Source organism: Mauremys reevesii, linkage group 1 (assembly GCF_016161935.1).
Source record: "Mauremys reevesii isolate NIE-2019 linkage group 1, ASM1616193v1, whole genome shotgun sequence".
NCBI lineage: Eukaryota > Metazoa > Chordata > Testudines > Geoemydidae > Mauremys > Mauremys reevesii.
This window is the reverse complement of record NC_052623.1, coordinates 86521633-86535176: the sequence shown is the minus strand read 5'-3', so window position 1 is coordinate 86535176 and position 13544 is coordinate 86521633. Positions and strand designations below refer to the sequence as shown.

Genomic DNA, 13544 nt, shown 5'->3' with positions numbered 1-13544 from the left:
GGTAAAAAAGGTAGCGCGCACCTCGTTACAGGCCTCCTTAGACGCAGCTGACTCGGCGGTGCGTACTGTAGCCTCGGGCGTTACCATGCGCCGGATCTCTTGGCTCCAGAGTTCAACGCTCCCTCCTGAGGTTCAATACGCCATTCAGGACCTTCCTTTTGATTCAAAGGCGCTCTTCTCAGAGAAGACGGACTCCAGACTTCAAAATCTAAAGAACAACAGGGTTATCATCCGTACTTTGGGGATGCATACCCCGGCTACCCAGAGGCGTCCGTTCCACCCCCAGTTTAACCGCCCTTACTATATGCCTCGCTACAGGCAAGACTCTGGTCGGCGACGGGGTCGCGGGGGACGTAGGCGACAGCCTGGCAACCAACCGTCCCAGGGGCGAACCCCCTCGAAACCACCGGGGCCTAAACCATCTTTTTGAAGATGCGCCCGGGGACGGCATACCAGCTCTTTCTCCAAATTCCTCCTCCCTGCCTTTTTCCAACCGCCTTTCCTATTTCCTCCCAGCGTGGGCCCGGCTGACCACCGATGTCTGGGTCCTGCGCACTGTGGAACGTGGTTACCAACTCCAATTTGTTTCACCCCCTCCTTCCCAGTCCATCTTCAGGGACCCCTCTCACGAGCAACTCCTCTTACAAGAGGTGCACTCGCTCCTAGCCATCAGAGCGGTCGAGAAGGTTCCGGATGCGGAACGGGGCAAAGGGTTTTATTCCCGTTATTTTTTGATCCCCAAGTCCAAAGGAGGCCTTCGACCCATCCTCGACCTGCGAAACCTCAACGCATACATGCTGAAGATGAAGTTCCGCATGGTATCCCTCGGGACCATTATCCCTTCTTTGGATCCGGGAGACTGGGATGCCGCCCTCGATATGAAGGACGCTTATTTTCATATCGCTATCTTCCCACCACACAGATGCTTCCTCCGCTTCATAATCGCTCACCTACATTTCCAGTTTGCGGTACTCCCCTTCGGCCTCTCCACGGCCCCAAGGGTGTTCACGAAATGCATGGCCGTTGTCGCCGCCCGCCTCCGTCGGCGCGGCATCTCCGTTTTTCCCTACCTAGACGACTGGCTCATCAGGGGGGACTCGCAGGCCACGGTCCAGCAACATGTTGCAGAGATCAAGGACTTATTCACGTGCCTAGGCCTAGTTCTCAACATAGAGAAGTCCACCTTAGTTCCAACTCAGAGGTTGGATTTTATTGGCGCGACCCTGGACTCATCTCTAGCCAGAGCCTACCTTCCGCAGCTCCGGTTCCAGGCCCTTACGCAGCTAATCCGCGCCCTTCAGGCCTCTCGGGTGACCTCGGCCCGTGCTTGTCTCCGCCTCCTCGGTCATATGGCGGCTTGCACGCACGTCACTCCGTTTGCCAGGCTCCGCCTCCGCCTGCTTCAGCTGTGCCTCCACTCCAGATACCGCCCACACAGGGACCCTCTGGATACCCTACTCACCATTCCAGCGGGTGTCCTTCAATCCCTGGATTGGTGGCTGACCCCTTCCCACGTATGTGCGGGGGTCCCATTCCAGGCTCCTCAACCTTCGCTGTCCCTGACAACGGACGCCTCGTCCCTTGGATGGGGAGCCCATCTCGGCGATCTTCGTACTCAAGGCCTTTAGTCGCTGCAGGAATTGAACATGCACATCAACGTCGGGGAGCTCCAGGCAGTGCGCCTGGCATGCCAGGCGTTCCGAACTCGCCTCCACGGCCGTTGTGTCTCAATCTTTACAGACAACACAACGGCCATGTACTATATCAACAAGCAAGGCGGGACCCGGTCTTCCCCCCTCTGCGACGAGGCGATGCTACTCGATACATCTAGTGGCATCGTTCCTTCCTGGCGTCCAGAACACCATCGCGGATCGCCTGAGCAGGTCCTTTCTCTGCCACGAGTGGTCGCTGAGAGTAGACATCGCTCATGCCATTTTCCAACAGTGGGGATTTCCCCATGTAGACCTGTTTGCATCCTGATTGAACCGCAAATGCCAGGAGTTTTGCTCCTTTCAAGGCCTGGCACTGGGCTCTCTGTCGGACGCGTTTCTCCTTCCATGGACTCGTCATCTGTTCTACGTCTTTCCTCCGTTTCCCCTCATACACAAGGTCCTGCTGAAGCTCGGACGGGACAAGGCACGTCTCATCTTAATTGCGCCAGCGTGGCCCAGGCAACACTGGTTCACCACGCTGCTCCGTCTGTCGGTAGCCAGCCCAATTCCTCTGCCACTTCACCCAGATCTTATAACACAAGATCACGGCACTCTCCGTCACCCAGACCTGCCGGCCCTCCACCTCACGGCGTGGCTCCTGAGTGGCTAGACCAGACGGAATTGCGCTGCTCTGCTCCCGTGCAGCACGTTTTATTGAGCAGCAGGAAGCCTTCCACTCGATCTACCTACATGGCCAAGTGGAAGCGCTTCGCTTGCTGGGTTCAAGCGCGCGATGCTATTCCTTCGGAGCTCCCGCTTCCAATGGTCCTTGACTATCTCTGGTCGCTGAAACAGCAAGGCCTTGCACTGTCCTCTATCAAGGTGCACTTAGCGGCCATCTCCGCTTTCCACCCCGGTGAGGGAGGGTATACGCTGTTCTCTCACCCGCTCTCTACTCGTTTCAGGAAGGGCCTTGATCGTCTCTACCCCCAGGTGCGCCACCCGATTCCCACCTGGGACCTCAATCTCGTCCTCAGCAGGCTCATGTCCCCACCATTTGAGCCGCTGGCCACCTGCTCCTTGCTGTACCTGTCTTGGAAAACGTTTTTTCTAGTGGCTATCACATCGGCCAGACGGGTCTCTGAGCTCAAGGCGCTCGTGGTGGACCCACCGTACACCGTTTTTCATAAGGACAAGATGCAGCTACAACCACATCCGGCATTTCTCCCGAAGGTAGCGTCCACGTTCCACAATAACCAGGACATCTTCCTTCCAGTTTTCTTCCCAAAGCCTCACGCATCCCCGTGAGAGCAACGACTTCACTCCCTCGATGTTCGCAGGGCATTGGCTTTCTATGTTGATCGGACAAGACCGTTCCGCAAATCCCCGCAACTGTTTGTGGCGATTGCTGACCGGATGCGAGGTCTTCCTGTCTCGTCGCAGCGAATCTCCTCATGGCTCACAGAGTGCATACGCACCTGCTATAACTTGGCTAATGTCCCCTTGGCCCATCTCACCGCCCACTGTACCAGGGCCCAGGCGTCCTCCGCTGCCTTTCTGGCACAAGTACCTATACAAGAGATATGCCGAGCGGCGACCTGGTCGTCCGTCCATACTTTCGCCTCGCACTACGCCCTGGTCCAACAGTCGAGAGAGGACGCAGCCTTTGGCTCTGCGGTCCTGCATACCGCCACGTCTCACTCCGACCCCACCGCCTAGGTAAGGCTTGGGAATCACCTACCTGGAATGGATATGAGCAATCACTCGAAGAAGAAAAAACAGTTACTTACCTTTGTAACTGTTGTTCTTCGAGATGTGTTGCTCATATCCATTCCACACCCACCCTCCTTCCCCACTGTCGGAGTAGCCGGCAAGAAGGAACTGAGGGTCGGGTGGGTCGGCTGAGGTACATATGCGGTGCCGTTATGGCGCCACTCCAGGGGGCGCTCAGCCGACCCACTGGGGTTGCTAGGGTAAAAGTCTTCCGGAGAACGTGCACGCGGCGCGCACACACCTAACTGGAATGGATATGAGCAACACATCTCGAAGAACAACAGTTACAAAGGTAAGTAACCGTTTTTCCTTCTCGAATCTACAGTTGCACATTTGTAACTATGAGGCGCTTCTGTCTAAATATGATTATATGTATTGGGACTCCATGAGTAAATTCACCATAAGAAGATTGTTGTGGCTTCAGAATTTGGGCATACGTGCAGAAGTGCAACAGATCATTGAGGACTTGCCCTTTGAGGGATCTCTGGTCTTTTTTGTCAGATAAGAGAGGAGATGAGGCCTGACATAGCCTCAAGGACTCACTTGCCACACTGTTCACTAGGGATCTACATGCCAGCTCCCTGAAAGAAGCAATACAGACCACAGCAACAACTATGACAACCTTTCTACCAACCCAGATCTTCTTATTCTGTCAAATGGGGTCTCATGTCACAGAGGAGGCATCATTTGCTTCTTAGTCATTGACTATACAGCAACTAGCAGGATTGGACCAGTCAATTTGACTGCCCACGAAAGAGAAGAATACCAGTAATATAAGTTCTTCCTTTTTCTTCTCCTCCCTTTGGGGACAGATTCTGCCATTTTGTGGTGCTTGGGTATCCATCACCTCACACCACTGGGTCCTGAGTTCCATGAGGTTGGGGGCTTATGTACACAAACACCTAGTTTACAGTAAACTTGGTTGTAAATCTACCCCTCGCTAGCCTGCTGTGCACTGTGTGCATGTGGCCCCTGCTGCCATGCACTGAAGTTCCATAGAACTTAATCTACTCCTGTTTCAAAACAGAGTAGATTGACGTCACTACAGAGCATTCCACATCAGTATGTTGGAGCTGTGAGCCATACATAAAGCCTGTCAAGTCTTTCTACCTTGAATCAAAGACCAAACTATCCAAGTCCTCCAGGACAACATGACACCAATGTTTTATGTCAACAGGCAGGGAAGTGCCATATCCATACCGTTATGTCACAAGGCCATCCACCTATATAACTCTTGCATCCAGAATGAAATCACTCTGTCAGCATTTCACCTGGGAGCTCAGAATGTCCTAGCAGACCACCTTAGCAGGACTTTTCAGGAGGATCATGACTGGCATTGAAGCTCAGTATACTCAGATTTATTTTTTTGCAAGTGTGGGATTATCAGTATGAACCTGTTCGCAACAAGACAGAACAGAAAGTGCCATCAGTTCTATTTCAGAGCAAGTCTGAGCCCAGGCTCTCTTTCAGATGCTTTCCTCCTTCCCTGGAGGTCAACTCTGATGTATGAGTTTCCTCGAGTACCACTCATACACAAGGTCATACTCAAGCTATAACAGGATAGGGAGAGATTATACTGATTGCCCATTCTTGTTTGAGGCAATATTTTTTTCTCAGACCTGCACAGACCTTTCAATCAACATTAACATTTTGTCCAGACAGAGAAGGGGACATTCTGTATCCTCATTATGGTCAAGTACTTCACTCAAACCCCGACTTGAGTACCCTTAGCTGCTTTCTTTGCTATCCACCCTTCTATACAAAAGTGTTTGGTATTCTCTAACTCTATGGTGGGTTAGATTCTCTAAACGGGTAAACAGAATTTACTCTCCCCTTACCTCTCAGTTAAGCAGCTGGTTCCTCCTTGATACTTGAACCTTGTACTGTCAGCTTTTAATCAGACCTCTGTCTGAGCCTTTAACAACCTGCTCCTTAGCCTACCCGTCGGCCAGTTTCTTTCTTTTTGTCTATCTGCAAGAAGAGTAGGTGAGCTGCAGGCTTTAATGGTGGGACATCCCCGTTCACTGTTTTCTTTAAAGTCTCCATGAGGGCACATCCAAAATTTATTCCGAAAATGGTGTCCAACTTCCACCTTAATCAGGCTGTCTATTTACCCACCTTTTTTTCCTAAGTCTCATGCATAAGGGCAAGGAAAGGCTCCATTCATTAGACATCTGATGTGCCCCGTCCTTCTATATGGACAGGACTAAATCGTTTAGCTAATCTCCATGTCTTTTTGTGCAGATATAATGAAAGGGCAGATGACGTCAGCTCAGAGACTTTGTTACTGGATAACTGTGTATAACAAGAAGTTATGAGGTAACAAACACTTTAGCTCCTTCAAAGGTGTGAGCTCATTCCACCACAGCTCAAGCAACTTTCTTTGCCTTCTTGAGAGATCTGCTTGTAGCAGACATCTGTAAAACGGCAACCTGGAATTAGTGCATGCTTTTGCCAAGTAGTATACAATTATTGCTACCTGCAGAACTGACTCAAACTTTGGAAGAACAGTCCTGTAGTCTCTCTTCAAACAGACTCCTTGTTCCACCTCCACAGTGGGAGTCACTTAAGAGGAATAGACATATGCAAGCACTCAAAGAAGAAAACATGGTTACTTGTCTGTATTGTAATGTTCGAGATGCATTGCACATGTCTATTTCACAACCTTCCCTTCTTCATCTCTGCTTCACAATGTATTCATCACGATGCCACTGTGAAGGAACTGAAGGAGTATCAGGGCAGCTCTACCCTTTATACCTTCGGCATGAAGCAGTGCAGGGAGCATGCCCTGCCCTGACAGGTACTGCTACATAGAACTCTCTGGCTCAAATGCACTGAGCGCGTGCACACACTTAAGTGATTTGCAACACATCTCATATAACAAAGATAACCTTTTTTTTCAGAATCATAAAGGCATTCACAATGGTTCCTTAGGACAAGTCTGAGAGTTAGTTTACTTGAATTTTGAAGGTGATCATCTTAAAATGCTTAAATTTATTTGAAACAAAACCCACATCCACTTCTCTTGCTAGGAATAAGTCTCTAAATTTGACATTAACAAAGATTGTGATTGGAACATGATTGTATTTTAATTCAGTGAAAATAATGTTTAGCCCATGTGTTGTGGACTGAAGTTATGTTTAAACTTTTTAGGCTGCAAAACGAGGGATTCTTTCTTCAGGTCGTGGTAGAGGAATTAATGCACGAGGTCGGGGTGCATCACGTAGCAGAGGCAGAGGAATACGAGGCCGGGGTCGCGGAAGAGGGGTTCCAGTTCATGCAGTAGTGGATCATCGACCGAGGGCGCTGGAGATTTCTGCATTCACAGAAAGTGATAGAGAAGATCTTCTTCCTCATTTTGCGGTATGTAGTAACTTCAACATTTCTTCTCCTTGGATTTAGTAGTTTTGTGGTAGTGCAGGGAAAAACTTCCAAGGGGTGATTCTAATCAACTAGAATCCAGTATTTAATTAACCAAGGAGTTCTAAAGTAGGTTCTCTACCTTTAAAAAGAGCTTTCTGTTTCTAAACTATGGAAGGACTTCAAACAAGGTCGGGAAAGGAAAAAGGTGAACTTTTACTTAACTCAGGTGGCATTCTTTAGAAACAGCCGAATAAAGTATTAAGATGTGACAGGCAGAAAATAGTACAGACCAAAGTGCACCAATGCCCGGTGCCTCTTCAATGGCAGGGAACTGATTAAGTGAGATGTATCAAGATGATCTTGCAAAGTGACTAACACCCCATGCTGTAGATAGAGGTGGGCAAACTACAGCCCGCAGACCACATCCAGCCTGTGGGACCGTCCTGCCTGGCCCCGAGCTCTTGGCCTGGGAGGTTAGCCCCTGCCCCCTCCCCAGCTGTCCCCCTTCCCCACAGGCTCAGCTCGCTCACTCCACTGCCGGCGCAATGCTCTGGACGGCGGGGCTGTGAGCTGGGCAGCGCAGCTGCAGAGCCCAGCCTGAACCAGTGCTCTGTGCTGCACGATGGCAGTGGCATGGCCTGGCTGCAGCCAGGTGGCGCGACTAGTGCCGCCGGCCACCGGTGCTCCAGGCAGCATGGTAAGGGGGCAAGGAGCAGTGGGGGTTGGATAGAGGGCAAGGGAGTTTGGGGGGAGTGGTCAGAGGATGGGGGTGTAGATAGGGGTCGGGGAGAACAGGAGGTTGAATGGGGGCAGTGGTTCCGGAGTGGGGCAGTCAGGAAGAGGGCGGGGGAGGGGGGACTGGATGCAGTGGCAGGGGGTAGTCAGGGAAAGGAGTTCCAGGGGCAGTCAGGGGACGGAGAAGGGGGTGGTTGGATGGGGCAGGGGTCCCGGCGGGGCCATCAGGAATGAGAGGAGGGGTTGGATGGGATAGTGAGGGTCCAGGAGTGGGGGGGTGTAGATGGGGCAGGGGTCCCAGAGGGGCCGTCAGAGAACAGGGGGGTTGGATGGGGCAGGAGTCCGGGGGGTGGAATGGGAGGTGGGGGCCTGGCCATGACCCCCTCCCCTAACCGGTCCTCCATACAATTTATGAAACCCGATGTGGCCCTCAGGCCAAAAAGTTTGCCCGCCCTTGCTGTAGAAGGAGAAAAATCATCCAAAGTTACTGCCAAAGAAAAGGAGCATAGGAAAAGGGTGAAAGAATCATATGTGATGCTAAATTGTTCCCTGTTTGTTTACGTGGGTGTTGTGTACACCAGGGAGAGAATCTGAAGGTAAAATTTTCTATTTTCAATTATTCAATATCCTAGCATTCTACTGTTAGAGTGGTGGTAGTAGTAAGTCCTTGGGTAAAAATCATGCAGAACAACTGGTAATGGACATTTGCCAGAACTGGAGGAGTATAAGAATGAAAAGAAATCTTGGACCACTCCTCTAAACAACAGAATACCATATTCAAAAGAGATTAACAGACGTCTGTGTTGTAACAAAACAGGGTAATGTGTAAACAAACTGCCTTTTTGTAGATACACTTGCTTCAACTTTATTTATGCCTGACAGTCCTGTCTCAGTGAGTTATACCCACTTTTTTGAGTTTGAGAGTAGAGACCAGAACTGTACAACAACTGCAAGATCTTAGTACTACTCCCAGAAGTCTTTGTGTCCCCAAAATGGCACACGGACAAAGCCAGAATTCCCTTTTCCTAACTTCTTAATTTTAGGGCTGCAGTTCAAAATTTGATGCTGGGTTTATATTTGTCAGCAGTCCGTTATATTAGCATATAGAAAATCAAACAAGAGGCAAAAATTGCCTGATCTATATCTCTTCTCTTCAAGCCTGCAATGAAGGAGAAACCTATTCATTTTGCAGAGTGGATACTGGTGATGTTACAGAGCTCTCAAAAATAAGTTCAGGCTGTGTCACAATCAATTCTCTTGAGATTTAGCTCTTGTGGTTCTTACTGGTGGCTGAGAGAGTCCTGCACTGAGATTGTGGAGCAGTCAGTCAGGTCTGCCTTCTGTTTGTCTTTGAACATTCACCACAACAGGAGCAGCCTGTGTACCAGGAACAGGAATCAGTTGTGGCCCAACAGCTCTCAAGATGTGGTTGACTTAGAGGATAAGACATATAATCTTATGTCAGTTTTTATTCTTCTGTAGCAGTCACATTTCCAGCAGCAGAGTATGGCTATACAAATGGATGTATTGAAATGACTTTTTATTATTATTGGGAAACTTAAATAGTTATTATATGGACATTAGTAAGACTCTTCAGCCAACATTACATTTAGATTTTCAGTTAAAACAATATTTTAAACTCCTCTACTAGGCATTAAAATAAATGTAAATCAGAATTCATAATAATTATACTATTTTTAGTGTAAAGAGTTAATTTTCTGGAAAGTCAGACCTCACATTTAACCTGTGCATATATGTCAAGTCTGAATATTTGCTGATATTACTGAAGTTGTAATTAAAGTTGACCTCTGAAGCTTTTTTGTTTACTTTTTCAACTAATTTATGATCCATGAAGAGCTGCTTTTGCCTTTGCTTTTGACAATCTGTTTTCATCATAGTTAAAAAAAAACAAACAAAAAAAAAAAAACTAAATAGTGGCTTTGCCCCCTTCCTCTGAAGAAACCAGAGTGAGAAGAACTTGAGCTACAATCCTTCTTACATCAGTGCTATTTGCATAGCAAGCGGATGCAAATAATCTCTCTTAATTTGCACGCTGCTAGATTGTATTGTTAACATAGCTAAATTGCTGCCTCTTTGTACAGAGAGACTGAGAGGGGGCGAACTCAGACTGTAGTCAGTAATTAACATGTCTTTAAACATGGGTTTGGCATGTCACTTTCACAGAAAATAGTTACACAAATTGCGGAAGCAAAGGTGTGTGTTCAAAAACACCAACTTCAAGGCAAAATAAGAACTGGAAAAAAAGACTTTGGGGTTTTTTGTAAATATCTAGTAGGATTTTAAAACATAAGCTCACACTAGTGCCATTAAAAAATTTTTCCCAAAAACTTTGCAAGGTCACCTTTAAGATTTTGCATTCTACTATGAGAGAGGTTAATGTACTCTGTTTATTGTCTCCTTATCTGGAGACAGAAGGAAGCTCCTTGTGAAGAGACGGAGTCTGCATCTGTCAATGGAAACCTGCTGTGTGGGGATAGGTTTATGGTTATGACATCTCCCATAACTTGTCTTTTCCCTGTTTCCACAATTAAACTCTTTGATAGTGTTGCATTTAACTAATTTTGTCGTCTTAATAAAAGTGTTTGGGGACTTTGCGGGGTTGGGGAGGAATTTTCTCCCACATCAGATTGGCAGTGACTTTGGATGTTTTTTTTTCTTCTGCAGCATTGGGTCTGAGTCACTTGCCAAGATCATCTTGATATCTCTCACTTAATCAGTTCCCTGCCATTGCAGAGGCCTCGGGTATTGGTGCACCTTGGGCCCTACTATTTTCTGCCTGTCTCACACAATAGTTTAGTCTCCTGTGGACTATAATACTTTGGTCTAATTTTGGTTGAGTTTAATGCGCAGGTGGTGGTGCTGGGTTGGTGGCCCATGACGACATACGATTGGAAGGATTCGTTTTTTATCTGTAAATGTTGGTAAATGCCGATTTCACCATACATGCACAAACCAATGGAAAAAACCACCTTCCCTCGATAGAAATAAAAATATACACATAGGCAAAGTAAGAAAAATGCTACTTGAGAATTTTTGATTTAAGGATATTTACTTTGTATATTATGACAAGCCATGTTGACAGTTTGTATCTTAAGTTTTATAATCTCTTAATTTTTTTGACCCTCAACATCCACTATCAATAAATAATTTTCTGACCACCACCCTACCTGTAGTTTCCTGCAACTGTGACAATTTAAATTGATAAAAATTGGGGGGAAAAGCTTAAAATATATCTTTTGTGCAACTGATTATTTAAACGGATAAAAATTTAAAAATATCACACTTTAAATATAAACATCAATATTATGACACTTATCAACAAATTGATGCAGAAACCTCTGGCACTTCATCATGTGCCCTACAGAGTTCTACATCAGTGTTTGTTTTTAGTAGCTTTGCTCTTACAGTGTTTGCAACTATATTTCAGACCAAAATACTTCCAGTTGAGAGAAAATATGGTGAGATCATATTTCTCTTGCACAGCAATTTGAAAGAAGTTTGTCTTGGTTTGTATTAATATGTATATTATCTGCTACAGTTTAAAATATTTTATGGTCCTCTTCTGTAAAACCCTGAATGAGCTAGAGCTCAGTTATGACCACATCTCTCTGCACTCTAACTACGCAGATGTGATTGTCAGGGATGCTTGAGGTGATGGAGCCCAAGTATGCTCCATAGGGACCAGAGCAGAGCTTTCTTGGTAGAGGACCTTAAGCTCTGGAACTTGCTGTCACTGGAGATAAGACTGAATTTGAGTCTTGTCACCTTTTGGGCACATTGTAAGATTAGTCTTTCTGCAGACATTTTCCTGACAATGATGGAGTCAGTGGCTCTGAAAGAGAAGAGGAGAGCCATGATTCATCCTGATAGTATGCACTAGTAAATTTTTGCAAAAGGAGTCCAAATACTTCAGTGTTCAGTGTTTTAAAGTGCATATAAAAATTTATATAGTATTTCTCACAAAGACAAGTTAACCATTAAGGTCTCTTCAGTGTGTATCAATTCCAGTTCTATCTAATTTTCAAGTCCATGTGATTTTTTTTAGGGCTTGTCTACACTGGCAATTTACAGCGCTGCAACTTTCTCGCTCAGGGGTGTGAAAAAACACCCCCCAGAGCACAGCAAGTTTCATAACTGTAAAGCACCAGTGTAGACCAGCACTGGGAGCCATGCCCCTCGTGGAGGTGGGTTTTTTTTTTTTTTTTTAGAGTGCTGGGAGAGCTGCGCTGCGACCACACAAGCCATGTTAAAGCGCTACCGCGGCAGTGCTTTAGCGCTGCCAGTATAGACTAGCCCTTAGTACATAGAAGAGGAATCTTTCAATTAGTTTACATTTTTCTCTTATTGAAAGCAATATGGTGAAATTGAAGATTGCCAGATAGACGACTCTTCTCTCCATGCAGTGATTACTTTTAAGACTAGAGCAGAAGCTGAAGCTGTAAGTATATTCTTCATATTAAAAGTACTTTAAAAGGATATCTCGTATTAGCCATACTTAAACTGAACTAAATTTAAATGTAAGAATTAAGTATAATTTCAGAACAGTTGAATCTTATGTTGACTGCTTTTGAGTTGATTATCAAAGAGGAATCCAATAAACACACAGGTTTGATTTTAGATGAAATTAGATTACTGAGTAACATATTTTTTTCAAAAAATCTTTCAGACCAGCAGATTAACTGAATTCCTTAAGAGGAAGGAAATTCTGAGCTAGTTAAAAGTATTAAAGTATAACTTGCATGAGTCAAAGCAAGACATCCCCCCCATCCCGTCCCATGAATGGATGTCTTGCTTTGGCAGGACCCCCCTACAAGTTTATTGTTCTTATTTTTGCCCATGAGAGTTACCTCAATTCCCCATGGCTTGATTGTTTTCCCTTTCGTTGTAGTTTACATCAGAAATGCAGAATCGTGAAACAAGTTAATCAAAGGGTTTTCTTTATGTATTTTTTCATGTCCCTTATTTGTATAGAAGTTTGATTTCTTGGGAATTTGTAGGGTATATCAAGTCCTAGAAATTTGTTTTGACTATGTATCTTTAATTTCTCAATTCACCAACATTTCTAAGAGATGATATAGGTTGTGATTACTGAAATTTAATTTGGGAACGAATTCATTATTCTTTGGGTTTACTATGCAGTTATATTTAATTCATCCAAAGCATCAAGTTCACTTTGAAATAAAATTAGAGTGCTTGCTTATGGTATAATGTATCAGTATGAAACTTTCCCTAAATATTACTGCTTTCTAAACATTTAATGAAACTATTAAATGTTAATTTGTTAATTAAATGGGAGGAAGCATGCCAGTGCAGTGCTTTAATAAGTGGAACTCAGGGAAACTTGAGTTCAATTCCCTACTTTGTCACAAACTTCCTGTTTGACCTTGGACAAGTTGTCTGTGCCTCAGTTCCCCAGTGTAAAATGTGGATGACACTTCCTTACCTAACAGGTATTGAAAATAAATACATTAACGTTTGTGAGGCATTCAGATGCTATAATGGATCCATATAAATACATAGGACAGGTAAGTATGTTAGAATGTATAGGAAACTCACACTTAATCAGAGTAATGATCCCTGTATGGTTCCATGTGATGGAATTTAACTTAGTTTTTTCAAAAATTTAGGAAATTGCCTACAGACTAACTTTAAGCAAAGTCAAGCACTCAAAAATTAGGAATTGCCAGGTTTAAGGTTGTCCTTGGATTTTGCCCCTTTGCTATATGCAATTTGTGATGTTTTGGGAATCACTCAGACCAGTCCAGGGGCTCTTACCATCTGCTGTATAACTTTGTGTGCCTTAATGTTATGCTCTCAAGGCTCAGAACCTTGACACCAGTAGCCAGTTTACAGGCATAAAGGTCTCATCCTGGCTTCCTCCAGCCTAAATACTCATTGCAGGATGACTTCAACAGCCTTTCCAGTCTCAGGTCTCCTCAAATCTATCTACCCCGAGCTCTTAAGTACCAGACACTGACTTTTCCCATATGGTTTGTCAAT

The 13544-nt window shown here is 45.5% G+C and overlaps 1 protein-coding gene across 1 annotated transcript in view; it reads left to right on the top strand.

Moving 5' to 3' along the window:
• Window positions 1–13544, top strand: part of RBM26 (RNA binding motif protein 26) — a 116302-nt gene that overhangs the window by 71960 nt on the left and 30798 nt on the right. The window contains exons 19-20 of the mRNA XM_039525985.1: window positions 6579–6788; window positions 11896–11982. Coding sequence (XP_039381919.1) covers window positions 6579–6788; window positions 11896–11982 — 297 coding nt within the window. The remainder of the gene's footprint in view (window positions 1–6578; window positions 6789–11895; window positions 11983–13544) is intronic.